This window comes from Somniosus microcephalus, chromosome 1 (assembly GCF_052327205.1).
Source record: "Somniosus microcephalus isolate GS21.2 chromosome 1, FLI_Smic_1.0, whole genome shotgun sequence".
NCBI classification, from domain to species: domain Eukaryota; kingdom Metazoa; phylum Chordata; class Chondrichthyes; order Squaliformes; family Somniosidae; genus Somniosus; species Somniosus microcephalus.
Window position 1 is genome coordinate 190,095,843 of NC_140987.1, and position 20,822 is coordinate 190,116,664.

The 20,822-nt window shown below is 47.3% G+C and overlaps 1 protein-coding gene across 5 annotated transcripts in view; it reads left to right on the top strand.

Annotated features, from left to right (window-relative positions):
* Window positions 1-20,822, top strand: part of mctp1a (multiple C2 domains, transmembrane 1a) — a 960,306-nt gene that overhangs the window by 870,643 nt on the left and 68,841 nt on the right. For 3 of the 5 annotated variants that reach the window (XM_085988632.1, XM_085988638.1, XM_085988659.1), the window contains one exon: window positions 3,210-3,269. In XM_085988632.1, the coding sequence (XP_085844758.1) occupies window positions 3,210-3,269 (60 nt within the window). Of the gene's footprint in view, window positions 1-3,209; window positions 3,270-18,404; window positions 20,416-20,822 lie in introns of those variants that run through there. The other 2 variants (XR_015078481.1, XM_085988645.1) reach the window with 2 other exon arrangements.

A 20,822-nucleotide genomic window follows, 5' to 3' on the forward strand; every position in this document is an offset into this window, starting at 1 on the left:
GGAGTCAGGAGGTGAGACACTTGCCGCAGAATACCCAAGCTCTGACCTGCACTTGTTGCCACAGTATTTATGTGGCTGGTTCAGTTAAGTTTCTGGTCAATGGTGACCCCTAGGATATTGATGGTGGGTGATTCGGTGATGGTAATGCCGTTGAATATCAAGGTGGCGGTAGTTAGACGCTCACTTGTTGGAGATAGTCATTGCCTGGCACTTGTGTGGAGCGAATGTTACCTGCCACTTATCAGCCCAAACCTGAATGTCGTCTAGGTCTTGCTGCATGCGGGCTTGGACTGCTTCATTATCTGAGGAGTTGTGAATGGCACTGAACACTGTGCAGTCATCAGCGAAAATCCCCACTTCTGACGTTATGATGGAGGGAAGGCCATTGATGAAGCAGCTGAAGATGGTTGGGCCTAGGACACTGCCCTGAGGAACTCCTGCAGTGATGTCCTGGGGCTGTGATGATTGACCTCCAACCACCACAACCATCTTCCTTTGTACTACGTATGACTCCAGCCAGTGGAGAGTTTTCCCCCCAATTCCCATTGACTTCAGTTTTACTAGGGCTCCTTGATGCCACACTCGGTCAAATGCTACCTTGATGTCAAGGGCCATCACTCTCACCTCACCTTTGGAATTCAGCTTTTTTGTCCATGTTTGGACCAAGGCTGTAATGAGGTCGGCAGCCGAGTGGTCCTGGCAGAACCCAAACTGGTCATCAGTTAGCAGGTTATTGGTGAATAAGTGCCACTTGATAGCACTGTCGACAACACCTTCCAACACTTTGCTGATGATTGAGAGTGGACTGATGGGGTGGTAATTGGTCAGATTGGATTTGTCCTGCTTTTTGTGGACAGGACATACCTGGGCAGTTTTCCACATTGTCGGATAGATGCCAGTTCTGTAGCTGTACTGGAACAGCTTGGCTAGAGGGACAGCTAGTTCTGGGGCATAAGTCTTCAGCACGATAGCCGGGATGTTGTCGGGGCCCATAGCCTTTGCTGTATCCAGTGCACTCAGCTGTTTTTTGATATCACGTGGAGTGAATCGAATTGCCTGAAGACTGGCTTCTGTGGTGGTGGGGACCTCAGAAGAAGGCCGATATGGATCATCCACTCGGCACTTCTGGCTGAAGATGGTTGCAAATGCTTCAGCCTTGTCTTTTTCACTCACATGCTGGGCACCACCATCATTGAGGATGGGGATATTCATGGACCCTCCTCCTCCCGTTAGTTGTTTAATGGTCTACCACCATTCACGACTGGATGTGGCAGGACTGCAGAGCTTTAATCTGATCCATTGATTGTGGGATTGCTTAGCCCCGTCTATAGCATGCTGCTTCTGCTTTTTAGCATGCATGTAGTCCGGTGTTGCAGTGTCCCCAGGTTGGCACCGCATTTTTAGATACGCCTGGTGCTGCTCCTGGCATGCTCTTCTACACTCCATATTGAACCAGGGTTGGTCCCCTGGCTTGATGGTAATGGTAGAGTGAGGGATATGCTCAGCCATGAGGTTACAGATTACGGTGGAATACAATTCTGCTGCTGCTGATGACCCACAGCACCTCATGGATGCCCAGTTTTGAGCTGCTAGTTCTGTTCTGAATCTATCCCATTTAGCACAGTGGTAGTGCCACACAACATGATGGAGGGTGTCCTCAGTGTGAAGTCAGGATTCCCACATAATGTAGATTGGTGCTTCAGTTCAGTAGTGAGGGAGCTGAGGCCCCGTCTGCCCTCTCAAGTGGATGTAAAAGATCACTAGGAACTATTCAAAAGAGAGCAGGGGAGTTCACAGAATCACAGAATCACAGAAACCCCACAGTGCAGATAGAGGCCATTTCGGCCCATCGAGCCTGCTCCGACACATATCCCACGCGATCCCCGTAACCCCTACACCAACACATATCCCACCCTATCCCCGTAACCCCACGTATTTAATCCCCCTAACACTAAGGGTCAATTTATCATAGCCAATCAACCTAACCCGCACATCTTTTGGACTGTGGGAGGAAACCGGAGCACCCGGAGGAAACCCACGCAAACACGGGGAGAATGTGCAAACTCCACACAGACAGTCACCCGAGGCCAGATTCGAACCCGGGTCCCTGGCGCTGTGAGGCAACAGTGCTAACCACTATGCCACCGTTCTGGTGGGAGAAGTTGGCCTGGTTTGCACCTCCCATTAACGCCTCCGGGGGGTGGGGGCGGTAATGGGGCGCTAAGGGCTTACCGACCAGGCGTGGCGAAATCACCGATGCCCGTGAACTTCCCTGCTGCTTTTGTGCTGGCGCTAAAACTTATCGCCTCGATCTCTTGCACCCCGGAGATCATGATGTCATCCGGTGCGCAGCGCCCCGTTACCACCCCGGATGCAATATTCACTTCCGCCCCCTGCAGTATCACCAGGCGTCAACAACGGCAGCTGCTGGAGGCTTTGTCACCTCGACTGGCTGCTTGGAGAGCGCTAATTAAAGGCAATTGTGGTCAGGTAGGCCAAAATGTAATAATGTCCCCATTCGGTTATTTTTTGATTTTTTTGTATCCGCAATTGCTTAGCCCTGCACTTTCTTAGAGTGTATGCGGCTGCAATGCGCGTATCGCAGGTGCCGTCGCCCAACAGACACAGCCGGAGGATTCCTTCCATGCAACATTGGCCCTTCCCTTTAAGGGAGGGAAGGAGTCTGTAAAACAGGAAGCGCTGCACGGAACATTGTGCAGCGCTCTGCCGCTACCGCCCCTCTCACGCCCTTTAGCGCTCTAAGGGAAGTGGTAGCGCTTGATTTAGCATTAAAGCGCTTGATGGAGCACTAAAGCAGATGTTCCTGGCAGATTCAGATGTTTTTCGCCCAGCGATACCTTTGCGCTCCCGCAAAAGTTATCGCCCCCGCAAAAGTTATCGCCCCAAATGGGGCACTACGCAATTTCTAGCCCTCTGTGTCCTGGCCAATATTTATCCGTTAACCAACCTCACTCAACAGATTATCTGGTTATTTATCTCATTGTTGTTTGGAGAACCTTGCTGTGTGTAAATTAGCTTCCACGTTTCCCTACATTACAACAAAGCCCCTGAAGGGGAGTTTAAAATGTATATCTATTTCTAGTGCTATTTAGAAAGCATAACCTGAATATAATTCCAGTCACATAACAATATGGTGTTTATTTTTCATTGCTGATGACCGTTGCACTTTCTCTGTTTCCTCTCAACAGGAAGAGTTAGAGGAGAGCTTGATAGCGTATGAGGAGGATGAAGAGGACAGAACTGACAAGGTAATTATCTTTGGAACACTTCTGTTTTCCCTGAGGTACCAAGGACTGTGGTTTTTAGACCCGATGGAGTCCTGCAGACTGGAAAGAAGTAGTTGAAGAGTTTGAGTACAGATAATTGGACAGAGCTGTTTATCATCCTAACAACTGTTAGTGTGTACATTGTGAAGGGGAAAAGTGAGCAATAAATCCTTTTCTCTGTTCCGTGACTGGGTCAAACATACTTTTTGTGTGTGTATGTTGGTGTGTGCGTGTGCGCGCATGCACGTTAGGAAATAAGAGTAATTCAGCAAGTCTTTGTAAAGATAAGAGCAGTGACAAACTTCTGAAGGACAAAATTGAGTTTTAGAAATGGTGCAGCAACTCCTGGTTGGCAAGAATATAAAGTAAATCCCTGAGTGAATATGAGAAATTGAAGTAAGTTCAAACCTTTTAAAAATGAAAAGCAGTCAGCAGCCATATAAATGAAATGCTGAATGTAAGATTATTCAAATTGGCAATCATTTAAATTTATTTTTCAGTTGCTGCATTGTTTTCCTTTTCACATGTGATTCTTGATATTTATGTTAATTTATGTGAAATCCATTTTGCTGTAGATTTTGACACAGATTTTATTGCTCATAGAAGGTCAAAATTGGTTAATCATAATAATGGCATATAATAGGAAAAATTTCAACTGAAGAACGTACTGTGCTCAGTGGACAAAATAAGCTGGGTCCAGGAACATATAGAGTACTCTTATTGTTAGAATGATATTAATAAACTACAGCAATCAATGATGAAAGTGATAAAATACATGTAGAATAATGGGTAAATGGGGCTGGGGTTGCAGTCACGGTCATGAAGTCCAGGTCGCTTTGTAAATCTCCAACTTGAAGCTTGAATGATTTTGTATGTCATACAAACACCTGATAAATGTTTTATTTCCTAGCACTTACCCTTATCACTTGCATTTATATATATATATATATATATATATAAAATATATATATATATTTGATTGTTTTACTTATCTATGAGACACAGTGTGATTCTAGGATATCTCCCTTTTTCCTGGCAAGAGCTCCTATTCAGAAATGTGTTTGTCCTTGTGTAATCAGGAAATGTAAAGAATGTGTTGGAAGTGGGCATTGCAGGTGCTACACTGTCTTTTGTAGGATAGTTTGACTAACTTGCAGTAGTGTCTGCTGTTAAAGTAATTGACAGTATAACAATGTATAAAAGTACTAGTGAATGATTTTGTTGAGTGCATGTTACAATATTTCACAACAAAGCAAACAATGGGGAGAAATTGTTTCCCATTGCACCTGTTTTCTGGATGAAATATAAGAGTTGCAGTCATTGGAAATGCAGTCCTTGCCCTGCTCTGAGGTTGCAGTTGTAGCTGCAGCATTTGGCAGATTTCCGTGAGGATGTTCTTAGTGAAGTGCAGACATCTCACACACTGTTCCTCGCTGAGGTTCAGCTTGGAGAATTGCTCCCCGAACACCCTGGGCAGATATGGCCTCCTGTTGAGAGCCCTTCTCCCCCTCCTCCTCCTTCCTCTTCTAGCAGCTTGTCCTGCTCTGCGTGGCCTCTGCTTAATCTCCCAGTCATGCTTTATTCCAAAAGGAAGCCTTAAAGTATACCCAGGTCTGGGAGCAACTGGTTTGTGCAGAATCCTTGAAGTCAGTAAAATGGACTGACACCTGCCACACCACTCCCTGTAGACTTTTGGAACTTGAAACAACTATGGAAAGCACCAAAAACGTGTAGAATTACAGCAACAGCCAAAAGAAATCAACCACTTACTAACCTGTAAGTAATTGATGACCCCTTTAAATAGCGCTGATTGGGGTCCGTCGTGCTGCTTAACGTGTGTTCAGCTGTGTGAGCTTAAGAGAGAGCATTGGCTGGAGTGTTGAACTCCAAAATGGCAACATTGCATGCTGATTAATGTCATGATCTGCGTGCTCTGCATACTTTCAGCGGACATCCACTGCGTGCACGCTAATGCTTGCACCAAGATGACGCCAATGTGCTTTGCATCACAAGTGTGCGCGTGCGCTGCGCGCACCATTTTGCAGCTCTAAAGGCACCCGTAGCACTCAATAAATGGGCGCTATGGAGCTCAATTTCTCACCCATACTCTTTAACCATCATTAAGCATAAATTCAGGATCCCATGCTTGCAGAAAGGAGCCTTACTCCAAGTTGCCGAGAGAGGACCTGATCTTCCTCTCCCAGCGCTGTATGGGAACAATTAGCACATACACATTAGAAGTGTCTCTGCTGGGACCAGCCTGCCTAAACAGCAGCTCTGGAATCATTAACACCAGGGTCCTCTGGGAGAGGTTTCCCTCCAAACTGCCCCCAGGTGCTATTGGAGGAAGTTGGTGCATGAAATTTACATTGGTGCGCCTTCTTCAGGCACGGTCAGGTATAGACACCAGAAACGCCATAGAGGAAGTTCGTGTGCACTGCTGTTCAGGAGCAAAATGGGAGCAAAGGATTAGCACCAATATTCCTTGTAAGCTGTGCGGCCGTACAGCGCTCCAGGGGTCCCGCGCAGCCGGCTTGACGCCTTTTCAATAGAAAAAACGCACATGCGCGGTATTTTGAATGGGCCGCGTGGCGTGGCCCGAAAAAAAATTACAGGGAACATTGATTAGCATCCATTTTTCTCTGTATTGCACCCATTGTGAGGCACTATTTGGGAGCAGGGCAGCAGAAAATCGGTTATAATACTGTAATGCCAATTCTCACACAATTTTAAGCAAGGGTTCCTACTGGGAGTATGGGATTGTGAATTTTCCCTATATTATAGAGGTAGAGGAAGGCTGTAATCCAATTGAAGGGTCATATCATAGATTACAAAGCTCAAACAGTTGGCAATAAATTCTGAACCATGAATTAAATTATAGTTTTGGAATCACTGCAGAATGCATCATTGTTTGATAATATACACTCTGAATTTCATGCGGTATGTTTACTTAATTTTAGATCCTTTACATAGTCACAGGAGCACTCAGTGCTGAGGCTGTCTGCCAGTATGCTCCATGATATCGTTGCAAAAGGATGTTCATTGAAGAATTGCTATTTTTGTTCTATAAGATGATCAAGAAATAATTTGCAGTTGATTACTGGGAAGTAATATGGCTGGTGTATATTATAATGTTACATTATGGAGCGCATTGGACGTAAGTATCCAACAGGCAGACACTAGTGGACCTGTTGCTATTTGTACAGATGAAAAATCTATTACTGCCCCAACATGGCTTTTTTGTCCACCATGGGAGCAAGCTGAATACTTAAGCATTCAAATGTCCACTGGCAGCTAGTTTGCATTATGGAAGTGATTTTGGGCTATTGGGCAATTTGGCACATTGAATCCAAAATTGGCTTAGTGGCAGGAGGCAGAGGGTAATGGTCAAAGGTTGTTTTTGTGACTGGATGCCTGTGTCCAGTGGTGTACCGCAGGGATCGGTGCTGGGTCCCTTGCTGTTTGTAGTGTACATTAATGATTTAGATATGAATGTAGGAGGTATGATCAGTAAGTTCGCAGATGACACGAAAATTAGTGGAGTGGTAAATAGTGAGGAGGGAAGCCTCAGGCTACAGGACAATATAGACGGGTTGGTCAGATGGGCAGAGCAGTGGCAAATGGAATTTAACCCTGAAAAGTGTGAAGTGATGCATTTTGGGAGGACTAACAAGGCAAGGGAATACACAATGAATGGTAAGACCCTAGGAAGGACGGAGGATCAGAGGGACCTTGGTGTGCATGTACATAGATCCCTGAAGGCAGCAGGACAGGTAGATAAGGTGGTTAAAAAGGCATATGGGATAGTTGCCTTCATTAGATGAGGCATAGAATATAAGAGCAGGGAGGTTATGATGGAGCTGTTCAAAACGATAGTTAGGCCACAGCTGGAATACTGTGTACAGTTCTGGTCGCCTCACTATAGGAAGGATGTGATTGCATTGGAGAGGGTGCAGAGGAGATTCACCAGGGTTGTACGGATAACCGTAGCTGTCGTAAAGACAGCGGGGTTTGATTGACAGCTGGTTGATGGCTGACATCATATCCGGGGGCGGGATCCGACGCCATCTTGGCCATGCTTGAGGTACTGTACTACGAGACACAGAGTCAGGACTGAATAAATGGCACTCCACTACAACTGCTTGGGAGACTCATAATTACGTTATTAAGATAACATTACATGGTACCAGGATTTATAGAACTCACGATAAGGACATACTACAACAATGGAAGGAATAAAACCTCCGGCTAACCTACAACTAGAGGGAAATTTGGATGAAAATTGGCGTGTCTTCAAGCAACGCTTTCTTCTCTACCTCACAGCGATTGACGCTTCGACTAGCTCTGGAACACGTAAAGTAGCTTTGTTGCTAACAGTGGCTGGCTCGCAGGCAATCGAGCTGTTTAATACATTAACGTTTGCAGCCAAAGATGATAAAAATGATCTGGACAAGGTGATAGAACGATTCGACGAATACTGCACTCCAAAAAAGAATGAAACGTATGAGAGATTCGTGTTTCGCTCCCGCGTGCAAAAGCAAGGAGAATCCTTTGATGTTTTTTGACGGACTTGAAAACAAAAGCACAAACATGCAACTTAAGGGACCTGAATGAATCGATGATACGCGATCAAGTCATTTTTGGAATACTCGACAAGAAGGTGAGGGAGAGAATGCTTAGAGACAATGACCTAAATTTGGATGCAGCAGTGAAAATATGTCATGCTAGTGAACTCTCAGCCATGCACACGAAAACTTTCGAAGGGAGCAACACAGCAGCGGGCGGGAGCGCCCTGGGGCTGAAAAACCTGCCAGTGGATGTGGTACACAAAAGGGACACAAGAGGGCCCACGGAGTTCAAGACGATGCCTTATGAATACAGGCGGTGCGGTAATAAACACGTAGCCAGACAGTGTCCTGCTTATGGGAAGAACTGTGCAAAATGTAAAGGCAGGAATCACTTTGCCAAGATGTGTTTTTGGGAAGAGAAAACTGAAGGTAAAAAGACAGTGCATGCTATTGAGACTGAAGAGACAGGAGCAGAGACTTTGTTTGTTGGAATGGTGCAAAATGAGTCAAAACAGGGCAACAATGCGGATGAACTGCACTCTGTAGGACCACAGACTGAAGTTTGGATAGCTCCCTTGCTGGTAAATGGCACCATTGTTCCCTTTAAGCTAGATACAGGTGCTAAGGCAAACCTCATAAGTTGGAGTGATGCACGGAATCTCAAAGTGCGACCTAAAATACTGAACAAGACAGTGTCTTTGAAGGCATACAATGGACAAAGCATTGAAACAAAAGGAACATGTAGGCTGAATGTTAAGGTAAAAAATTACATTCACCCTTTGACCTTTGTTATAGTGCCTGAAGGACATGAGTCATTGTTGGGGGATAAGGCCTGTGTGGATTTGGGCTTGGTAAAATGAGTCTATACTATCAATGAACTGAACTGTGTGCAGAGTGCCCCCCAAGATAGTACAAATCTGACTCATGAGACTATAGCATACAAATATGCAGATGTATTTCAGGGTTTCGGAGCACTGCCCTTTACATACTCCATCAAACTGAGAGAGGATGCACAACCTGTGATTCACGCACCCAGGAGAGTTCCAGTGGCTCTCCGTGAAAAACTGAGGAAAGAGCTAGACCGCATGGAGGGACTAGCTGTCATAAAGAAGATTGAGGAACCGACTGACTGGGTAAATTCCATGGTCTGCGTCAATTCAAAGAAAACTGATAAATTGCGTGTCTGCATGGATCTCAAGGACCTTAACGCCAATATCAAAAGAGAGCACTACCAAATTCCAAAGAGAGAGGAAATAGTCAGCGAAATGACAGAAGCGAAAGTCTTCTCCAAGATGGACGCCTTGCATGGTTTCTGGCAGTTGAAACTTGATGAAGAAAGTGCTAAGCTGTGCACTTTTAACACCCCGTTTGGTCAATACTCCTACCAGCGTCTGCCCTTTGGTATTAGCTCTGCCCCAGAAATCTTTCACAGAGCAATGGAGCAAATCATTGAGGGCCTGGAGGGTGTGCGGGTGTACGTGGATGATCTGGTAGTATGGGGCTTCACTCGGGGAGCACGACACCAGACTGGAGAAAACACTTCAGAGAATACAGCAGTATGGACTCAAACTAAATAAAGACAAATGTCAGTTCAGTGTCAATAAAATCACATTCCTCGGAGACAAGATCTCTACAGAGGGGATTCAGCCAGACAAGTCAAAGGTAAAGGCTATACATGACATGGAGAAACCAAAGGACAAGAAAGGGGTTCAGCGGGCCCTTGGCATGGTTAACTACCTAGGAAAATTCATTCCAAATCTAGCAGTGAAAACTGTTCATCTGAGAAAACTGCTGCACCAAGAGACAGAGTTCCAATGGGGACATGAACATGAGAGAGAATGGAAGGGGCTGCTACACATTCTAGCAAGTGAACCCCTACTGAAGTTCTTCTGCCCTAAAAAGAGGACAAAAGTGTCCACAGATGCCTCTAAGAATGGATTAGGGGCTGTCCTTCTACAGGAAGATGAAGGAGAATGGCGACCAGTGGCGTATGCGTCACGCTCCATGACGGCTACAGAGTGCTGATACGCGCAAATCGAGAAGGAGTGCCTTGGCTTGGCATTTGGGTGTGAAAAATGTCATACCTCCATCTATGGTCTTCCCAAGGTTATCCTAGAAACAGACCATAAGCCACTGCTAGGGATCGCAAAGAAGAATCTGTGTGACATGTCACCATGGATACAATGCCTAATGATGAGACTTCAACGTTACGATTTTGAGCTAACATATGTGCCAGGGACACAAATGTTCATTGCAGACACACTATCCAGGACTGCACCTTACGCCACACAGTGAATCAGAAGAGGATGTGGCTCTTCATGTGGATATGGTCTACGCAGCATTGCCCGCCACACAGGAACAACTATCAGTGATAGTCACAGAGACATCAAAGGACCCAGTCCTGAGTAAAGTAATGAGAAATCTTCAAGAGGGCTGGAAGAAAGGGTCATGTAAACAATATTATCACATTCAGTCTGAGCTCTCTGTGGTCAATGGACTACTGCTTAAGTGTGACAGGATAGTAGTGCCCACCTCTATGCGACGAGAAATGCTCAACAGGATACATGAAGGGCACCTGGGTGCAGAAAAGTCAAAAAGGAGAGCACGTGAGGCACTCTACTGGCCAAACATGAACTCTGATATTGACCAGTTGATCAGCGAGTGTGCTACCTATCAGGAGTATCACTACAAGCAAACAAAAGAGCCCCTCATTACCACAGAGCTCCCATCACAACCTTGGGAAAAGGTCGGAACTGATATATTTCACTATGAAGGAAAAGACTATTTGTTAATTATTGATTATTATTCCAATTATCCAGAGATGGCTCTCTTGTCCAGTACCACATCAAGAGCTGTGATAACTCACCTGAAGTCAATCTTTGCCAGGCAGGGCATCCCTCTAACCCTGGTCTCTGATAATGGCCCTCCCTATGCCAGTCATGAGCTTCAGTCATTTGCTTCAGAGTATGAGTTTAATCATGTAACCTCCAGTCCGCTCTACCCTCAGGCTAATGGAAAAGCGGAGAAGGGGGTACAGATTGTGAAAAGACTATTAAAGAAAGCAGCACACAGCAACACTGACCCATATCTGGCCCTGATGTCGTACAGGGTGGGCCCGCTAGCAAGTGGCAAGTCTCCAGCTGACCTCTTACTGGGTCGGAAAATCTGTACACGACTTCCCAGTTATGTCACACCTGACCACAGAGATGAGGTGTGGGCAGACAAGGCTCGGAAACTACAACAGAAACAAAAAACACTTCATGACCGCACAGCCACTACACTAGTGCCTCTACAGGAGAAGGATATAGTTCGCATTGAAGGGCCTGAGTTATGGCCTAAAAGAGCCACCGTTCTACAACAGGTCGCCACCAGGTCATAGTGTCATGACAGTGAACGGCAATGTGTTTCGCAGGAACAGGAGGCATCTACTGAAAACCACAGAGACCTTTCAGCCTCAGGAGGACAGAGAGGATGACGAGATGAGGGAAATGCCACAAAGAGACGAGATGAGGGAAATGCCACAAAGTGATGAAGGACACAGTAGTGATAATGTGACAAGGGACCTGTGTGGTACAGACATGAACTTAAGGGATACAACTGGGGTGGTTCAGCAAACACCTGTTCAGCCACGCAGGTCACAGCGCACCAGAAAGCCTGTAGTTAAACTTGACCTGTAGACAGGGATTGATAAGACTGTAAACAGTTAATGGACTCCTGGGTGTGGGTAAGGTTTATACCTACCTGCAATTAGTTCAACGGTGTAGTTACACTGACTGTTTCTATATGATGTTAACAAGTGTTCTATGTGTTATGTTATGTTATGTTACTGTGTTATGCCTTCATTGAAGGGGGAAGATGTACGGATAACCGTAGCTGTCGTAAAAACAGCGGGGTTTGATTGACAGCTGACGTCATATCCGGGGGCGGGATCCGACGCCATTTTGGCCATGCTTGAGGTACTGTACTACGAAACACAGAGTCAGGACTGAATAAATGGCACTCCACTACAACTGCTTGGGAGACTCGTAATTACGTTATTAAGATAACATTACAAGGATGTTACCTGGGCTGGAGCTCTTCAGCTATGAAGAGAGACTGGACAGGCTGGGGTTGTTTTCCTTAGAGCAGAGAAGGCTAAGGGGGGGACCTGATTGAGGTGTACAAAATTATGAGGGGCATAGATAGGGTAGATAGGAAGGAACTTTTCCCCTTAGTAGAGGGGTCAATAACCAGGGGGCATAGATTCAAGGTAAGGGACAGGAGGTTTAGAGGGGATTTGAGGAAAACCTTTTTCACCCAGAGGGTGGTTGGAATCTGGAACTCACTGCCTGAAAGGGTGGTAAAGGCAGGAACCCTCACAACATTCAAGAAGCATTTAGATGAGCACTTGAAACGCCATAGAATACAAGGCTACGGACCAAGTGCTGGAAAATGGGATTAGAATAGACAGGGCTTGATGGCCGGTGCAGACACAGTGGGCCAAAGGGCCTCTTTCTGTGCTGTATAACTCTATGACTCTATTTTACTTTACCACAGCTGACACTCAGTAATCGTTGAGGCTACATGAACTGTACATGTAGCAGGATTTTTTAGTATAGGGAGGTTTATTCTGCTTTTAAGCACTTAAAGTCATATCAAATATCAAGTCACCCCACAAAGATGAAGACTTTGAATACCCTGTGAGGAGCATAAGCACTGGCAGGAAAAGCAGAAGTACTGGGATGTTATGCACACCCAATTGACAATAACTGCCTTTGTTTCATCCAGGGACACAGTGGGCTTATTGCTGGAATTTGCCGGCTAGTGGCTCGCTTGTCTGCATTTGCAATTGGATCAGGAGAGCTATTGATCCATGAATTCCCCAGAGTGCAGGAAATCTGAATCTACAAATAACTCCTTTACAGTCCATCTGAGTCCTGCTCTTCCAATGTTTCATGGGAGCTACTAAGGCATTGGTAAAATGGGCATTATTATCCTGCGCAATCTCACCAGCAGCACATCATGAAAAGGAAAAACCATCAGATTCTGAATGGATATTACTGACTTCCCACCCCCTTCAAAACCTGTGTGCACCTTACCCAAATGCTAGTGGTAGCTCCCTCCTCCTGGGAACTTGAGCAAGCTACAGTGGCTTTTTAACCACTACTAGCAGGCATGAAATCAATTTACTGCAGCACAGGTAACACCTCTTATGCTATTTCTAATAAGAAGGACCCCACACACACTCTTAGGCCGCGATTTTGTCAATGGAGGCGGGTTGGGTGCTGGTCAGGTGGTTTCCGGCTTCCAGTCCCGCCCCCAACTGCATCCAGCCCACGGACATGATTTTACATTGATTGACCTTGTTAAGCCCTCCCTGTGGGCTTGTCGGCCAATTAAGAGGAAGCAGTTCAGATGGCATCATTTGATGACGCGTCATCTGCCGGTTTTCTTAAAGGGACCACGCACAATTTTTTTTGACAGCTCATTTCTCAGTGTTTGACAGCATTGAGGTGCTGCAAACACTGACAATCACTGTACAAAGGTGAGCTCTTGCACCCAGGCTCTCCAGTGACTCCCTCCATAGGCTGGAACAGATGGCAGCTGCAGGTGAGGTGACAGGAGCGATCTGTCACTGGTGAGCGAGGTTCTCCCAATGAGGTGGCACTAGACATCGTTTTCAAAACTTGTTACCTAAAGAAATGTGTAAATGCATTAAAAATGATTTCCCCAACATTTTCTTACCTCTAAGACTCACCAGTGCACCATTGGATCCTTCACACCACTTCTACAGTTGTCATCAATGCAGGAACATAACAGCAGACTCACAACACACTACATGACGTGGTGTGGTGTCCTGACATCAGGAAGCCCAAGGTAGAAGTGGCAACATTAAATAAGAGCCTGTTAACTACTATCAACTGCCTGTTAACAGGCAGGTAAGTGGCTTTAATCCTCTTACCGCCGCTAGGTGTCAGTTCCGTGCGCAAATCGGGGACCTGACACTTGGGGAAATTGTTTGGAGGCGGGTTGACGGCGGGATCGGACCCCGCCGTCATTCAAAATGATTTTACCCTTTGACCCGCCTCCAAACCCACCCTCTCTGTGCCGAGAAAATCGCAGCCTTAAGCTGCCTTTATAGTTGTCTTCAGCCATTGGTTCCCGTAGCACAACTCTAGTACAGCCAGCGGCACACTCAAGATACATTTTCCAGATAACTAACTTGAAAGATCCATGTTTTATTGTATCTTCCAAACTGTTTGGAGCCAGTAAATGAACAGTTCTGGCAACAGAAACATGTTTCGTTAGTGCAGTCCGCCCACAGTTATCTCTCTGTAATGACATCACAGCTTTGCTTGCGTATTCTGGACAAAATGTCACAGCTAGTCTGTGCAGCTGTTTTACAGGAAGACTGGTTGCATTATCCACAAATAAATGCAGTCAAATTGTTTTCCCAAGACCCAAGCTGCAATAAAAGTGTGGATGAGGATAGTGCAGTTGATGCTGTGTATATGGACTTTCAAAAGGCATTTGATAAAGTACCACATAATAGGCTTGTTAGCAAAATTGAAGTCCATGGGATAAACAGGGCAGTAGCAGCATGGATACAAAATTGGCTAAGGGATAGAAAACAGAGAGTTGTGGTGAATGACTGTTTTTTGGACTGGAGGGAGGTATACAGTGATGTTCCCCAGGGTTCAGTACTAGGACCACTGCTGTTTTTGATATACATTAATGACTTGGACTTGGGGGTACAAGGCACAATGTTGAAATTTGCAGATAACACGAAACTTGGAAGCGTAGTAAACAGTGAGGAAGATAGTAATAGAGTGCAAAATGACAAAGACAGGTTGGTGGAATGGTCGGACAAATGGCAGATGAAATTCAATGCAGAAAAGTGTGAGGTGATACATTTTGGTAGGAAGAATGAAGAGAGACAATACATACTAAATGATACAATTTTAAAGGGGGTGCAAGAAGAGAGAGACCTGGGTGAGTTAATACACAAATCTTTGAAGGTGGCAGGACAGATTAACAAAGGAGTTAATAAAGCATATGGGATCCTGGGCTTTATAAATAGAGACTCAGGCCAGAATTTTAATGGGGAAGGCGAGTTGGAAGCGGGGGGTGGGGGCTCCAAAGCGGTCGGGACACCCAGGAGAACAAATTTAACGGCAGGGCCTGATTTGCATGGAAACCTCTGTTTCCCACCTGCAACCACCCAGATTGAGAGGCTGGCTGGCTGCGGGCGGGTAGGCCTGAGGCACTAGGCGGCAGAGAGGAGGGAGCGAGGGATCACGTGGGTGACGGGCGGCAGCCGGAGGAGCACAGGGAGGGGAGTCCGAAGCGATCTGCAGTCAGAAGCAGCATGGGGTTTGGGGTGGGGGGGGGGGTGGGGAGTCTGAAACGATCGGGGCCGGGAGCAGCACAGGGGTGGGGGGTGGGGTTTGGGTGAGGATCAGGGGCTGGTGGAACAGGGGGCGCAGTTAGGGAATGATTGGCGGCCGGAGGAGCATGGAGAGGGCCGGAGGAGCACTGGGAGGGCCAGAGGAGCACGGGGAGGGCCAGAGGAGCACGAGGAGGGCCAGAGGAGCACGGGGAGGGCCGGAGGAGCAAGAGGAGGGCCAGAGGAGCGCGGGGAGGGCGGGAGGAGCACGGGGAGGGCCGGAGGAGCACGGGGAGGGCCGGAGGAGCATTGGGAGGGCCGGAGGAGCACGGGGAGAGCCGGAGGGGCACGGGAAGGGCCAGAGGAGCACGGGGAGGGCCGGAGGGGCACGGGGAGGGCTGGAGGAGAACTGGGAGTGCCGGAGGAGCACGGGGAGAGCCGGAGGGGCATGGGGAGGGCCGGAGGAGCACGGGGAGAGCTGGAGGAGCACTAGGAGGGCCGGAGGAGCATGGGGAGAGTTGGAGGGGCAAGGGAAGGGCCAGAGGAGCACGGGGAGGGCAGGAGGGGCACAGGGAGGGCTGGAGGAGCACGAGGAGGGCCAGAGGAGCACAGGGAGGGCGGGAGGAGCATGGGGAGAGCCAGAGGGGCATGGAGAGGGCCGGAGGAGCACTGGGAGGGCTGGAGGAGCACGAGGAGGGCCAGAGGAGCACGGGGAGGGCCGGAGGAGCACGGGGAGGGCCGGAGGAGCACAGGGAGAGCTGGAGGGGCACGGGAAGGGCCAGAGGAGCATGGGGAGGGCCGGAGGGGCACGGGGAGGGCGGGAGGAGCACGGGGAGGGCGGGAGGAGCATGGGGAGAGCCAGAGGGGCATGGGGAGGGCCAGAGGAGCACGGGGAGGGCGGGAGGAGCATGGGGAGGGCCAGAGGGGCATGGGGAGGGCCGGAGGAGCACGGGGAGAGCCGGAGGAGCATTGGGAGGGCCGGAGGAGCACGGGGAGAGCTGGAGGGGCACGGGAAGGGCCAGAGGAGCATGGGGAGGGCCGGAGGGGCACGGGGAGGGCTGGAGGAGCACTGGGAGTGCCGGAGGAGCACGGGGAGAGCCAGAGGGGCATGGGGAGGGCCGGAGGAGCACGGGGAGAGCTGGAGGAGCACTGGGAGGGCCGGAGGAGCATGGGGAGAGTTGGAGGGGCAAGGGAAGGGCCAGAGGAGCACGGGGAGGGCAGGAGGGGCACAGGGAGGGCTGGAGGGGCACAGGGAGGGCAGAAGGGGCACGGGGAGGGCAGAAGGGGCACGGGGAGGGCAGAAGGGGCACGGGGAGGGCAGAAGGGGCACAGGGAGGGCAGAAGGGGCACAGGGAGGGCCGGAGGAGCACAGGGAGAGTCGGAGGGGCACGGGGAGGGTCGGAGGGGCACGGGGAGGGTCGGAGGGGCACGGGGAGGGCCGGAGAGGCACAGGGAGGGCTGGAGGAGCATGGGGAGGGTCTGAGGGGCACAGGGAGGGCTGGAGGAGTGCGTGGGTAGTTTGGTGTCGGTGCCTGGAGGAGCACTGGGGGTGGTTGGAGCAATGAGGGGGGTGGTTGGCAACATCATTGGAGGGCCAGAAGGAGTGTGGGGAGAGAGTCTGAAATGATCGGAGCAGGGAGCAGCACGGGGGGGGTGAGGGTTTGGGTGAGGATCGGGGGCTGGAGGAGCACGGGGAGGGTCGGAGGGGCACAGGGAGGGCCTGAGAAGCGGGGGGAGGGCTGAAGGGGCACGGGGAGGGCCTGAGAAGTGGGGTGTGGGCTGGAGGGGCACGGGGAGGGCTGGAGGAGCACGGGGAGGGCCAGCGGGGCACGGGGAGGGCTGGAGGGGCACGGGGAGGGCCGGGGGGGTGGTTTGGTGTCCATGGCGGAGGGGTGAGGGTGGGGGGTGGGGTTGGCAACATCATTGGAGGGCCAGGAGGAGTGCGAGAGGGGTGGAGACAGATGACATCAGAGGGCTGGAGGAGCATGGGGGGTGTGGTTCGTTGGACTAACTGGATTGCTCTTCGAAAGAGCCGGCGCAGACTCGATGGGCCAAATGGCCTCCTTCTTTGCTGTACTAGTCTATGAATTTGAAGCTAAAAAGAAAATCTACCTGTAAAGCATATCAAATACACAATGGCCCGTATTTTCCGATCGCAGGCCTCCCGCGGGCGGAGAACTGCGATCTGGAAAAATCTACACCCTTACCTGAGGGCTTCTGGGACGCACACGCTTCCGCTCCTGGGCCTCACCAAACTTGAAGTGCGCAGGGCCCATATATCCCAGGGGCGTATGTAGTTTGCAGCGTCCCTGGGATCATGTGGGCCACAGGGAGCCAATCACAGAAGGGAATCTCCCTTCATACACTTGACAGGAAGACCTGTCAAATATATGAATGGAGATCACCCCAAAAACATAGTAAAACTTTAAATAATTTTTTTTTTTAAATCACATTTTTAAAATGACTTGAAATTACAATAAATTTTAAACAAAAATTTAATTTTTGGAAAAAAATAATTCAAGTTTTTTACAGGGCTAAAAATAAACTTACTTTTTTTGAAGTATTTTTAAATGATAAATAAATGAAAAAACTTTTTTTTTTACTTTCTTTCAACTCTTATCCTGGCAAAAGCAGGCCTTATGTCTGCTTTTACCAGGCGTAAGAATTGTAAGGGTTTTCTGCGGGCGGAGGGTCTCCAAATAGCGTAACTATCCACCCGCAGAGGCCCTTCTCCAGGGCAGCTGGAGGATCTGTCAAGACCATTCTTGACAGATTGGAAATGCCGGTTTTCAGCGCATGCGCTGTGCATGTCTGAAACCGGCATTTCCGATGTCCCCACAGGTGGGTACAGAGCGCGTACCCATCCGTAGGGATCAGAATATCTGGGCATTACATTATCATACTCCAGGTCCTCTCTAGAACTATAATTGAAAGGCATTTATTTAGGGCTGAAGACAGATTAAAAGCAGGTACTAAATAAACTCAAATGTGTGATACTGATATGTATTCTTTCCTTACATTTTAACCGTTTCTTCTTCTTTTACACCATTTCAATGCTAAGATGCCTGGCAAGTTGGTCCCAGATTTCTGTAATTGCGAATCTCCAGAAGTGCCATCTGCCAGTTTTTCCTTCCCCCTTTCATGGTGAAACATTTAGTCCTGCTCCATGCTTTCTCCTTGCAGGTTGGTTGAGATGGGAAAGTCATCTTGTGGGGGAAATCACAGACATGAATCAACATCTTGCATCTCAGCAGAACAAGAGGCTTATCAGTTCCACCATCAAGCCAAAAGCAAATTGTAGTTAAGGAAAACAAAGTCGAGCTTTTCTGGAACACTGATTCACACTGAATTCAATTCCACAACATAAGATGGACGCAAGTGGTTCTTTTTCCCTGCTTCCTAACAGCAGCACAATTCACAAACCCTCTGTTAATTGAGTATCTTTTTATTTGTGGTATTAATATTAATGAAGCTGTTAACATGTGCATGGAGGACCTGCAGGGTATGTGGAACATGCAGTAGGGAAGTTGGGATTGGATTTATAAAGGTGGTGTTTATTCACCGTGATCGAATGCAGTGGTCAGATTAAAGGATTTCATATTTGCTGCACATGACTCCAGAGGGATTCTTTTCCCTTTTTACAGGCATTATTTTTTCTTGTACATTCACAATAAATTAAAGTTCGCTGTGCAACAAATTTGTCTGTTCTAGTGCTAGCAGGTAGAAATTCTTTTTCATTACTCCTCTGTTTGTTCACGCTGAAAAATATTAAGGTCAGGTCAGAGGCTTTTTAAAAGATGAAAGTAAAAGATTAATAAATGTGCCAAAGCCTCATTCTAATTGAAGCTGAAGCATATGCTGCAAGTATGTGAAATATGTCCCAGATGTTTAACCTCGGCCTGTGCCTCTGCTCTCTCTGTGCAGCACAAGGCACCCATTAGTCGTGTAACCTTTGTACTCGGGGGTAAATGGGGTATTACATGGCACAAAACTCACACACCTGTTTTCCATTCAATGAGGACCCCTCACGGGCGTCACATAAGCCCCTTCATGTGTTTTCACTTAGCAGATTATTGGCTGATTGTGAAAAGTGTCTTTCTTGGAGCCAATGTAGATATTAGTCACTTAGTCACAATGAAAGGGCAAGTCAGTGGTTAATTGATGAGAGCTGACTCCGTAAACTGGAACAGGTAACTGAAAAAGGGGCCTTCTGTTTTCAGAGTTGTGCACGGGCTTTAGATTAGTTTGAATTTATAGCTATGAGAATGAAAAACCCTGCTTAGATTAATGGTCGCAGAAAATATATAATAGAATTACTGTAATAGGTTTAATTATGTAGCAAACAATTTTTTTTGTTTTCCAATTGTGTTATGATTACAATGTTTGGGATATATTATATAAGAGATGCATTACAATAAATTAGTTCTATACAGTGTGTAATGTACTATGTGGCATGCCACATAGAAACATTAGTGGTTAGTAAATGAGACTGGCAGTTGCACTGGTCTTTGGTTTCCTGTTCTATTTATTACCCTGGCTGGGGCACTGGCTCCTTGGTTCCCTGTTTTTCTCAATGTATTATTTGTTTTTTCCCTTTTCGTTCTATGTTGCACTCTTGTAATTATAATTTGGGTAAACCTTGAGCCTTTAACTGGATGTTGTTTGCTGTCACCAGTAGCCCAAGAGCCTATTGTTAAAAAAATATTTCACCTGTTTTACCTTGAAGGAACATATAGGTTGTTAGATTGGACCATCTTCCACACACTTAGAGCCACATTACACACCTGGGGAGGCCTGTCTGCCATCACTTCAGTAGAATGCACTCTCAGGCTTTAAGCAGGAAGAAACCCAGAATGTTTCCAGCATGACTCTCAAGGAGTCTCTGTGGGCGCCCCATGAGGCAGTGTGCCAACTGGGCTCAATAGGGAGCTAGTTTATCTTTTTAATTGCCCACAGCAGGTTTCCCCAAAAGGATTGCTCACATCCAGGAGATGTGTCGGATTGTGCCTTCTGCCCAGCATCTGGGTTCCACTTGATGTTTAAGGGAGGGAGCGGGTATGTGCAGTAGTTCATCTTATTCTGTCCTACTTTCAATCTGTAGAAAACATTTTAATATAAAAAAACTTGTTTGTGTTATGTAGTGCATTGTCCTTGTCCCATGTAGCATGCATCATTAAAAATTTATGGTATGTCAGTTTAGAAAATATGTGAATGGAATACTGGATGGAATTTTGTGTGATTTTTAGGCTTGTACAACAAATGAATCTGAGGGCACAAATGGCTGGAAATAGATTAGCTGATTTTACAGAAGATGTTACTTAGTTTGTCGTGTTTCATTAACTATAGCCAGGTAAAATGTTGAAAGAGAGAGGTACTTTTGTCATGTTCTCTGATACTTGCTTTACTGCGGTATCTGAACAGTCTCATTTTAATGTGAAATTACTAAGTGGCATCTCCTGGTGTGACCCTATTATATACTGAGATAGCCAATCACAGTATAGATATTGGTTCTCCAGTGATGTGATTCTGATGTTGATGATTATTTTTATTATTACTTTTATTTACTGTACAATACATTTCAAAATATCACTAACCCAAATG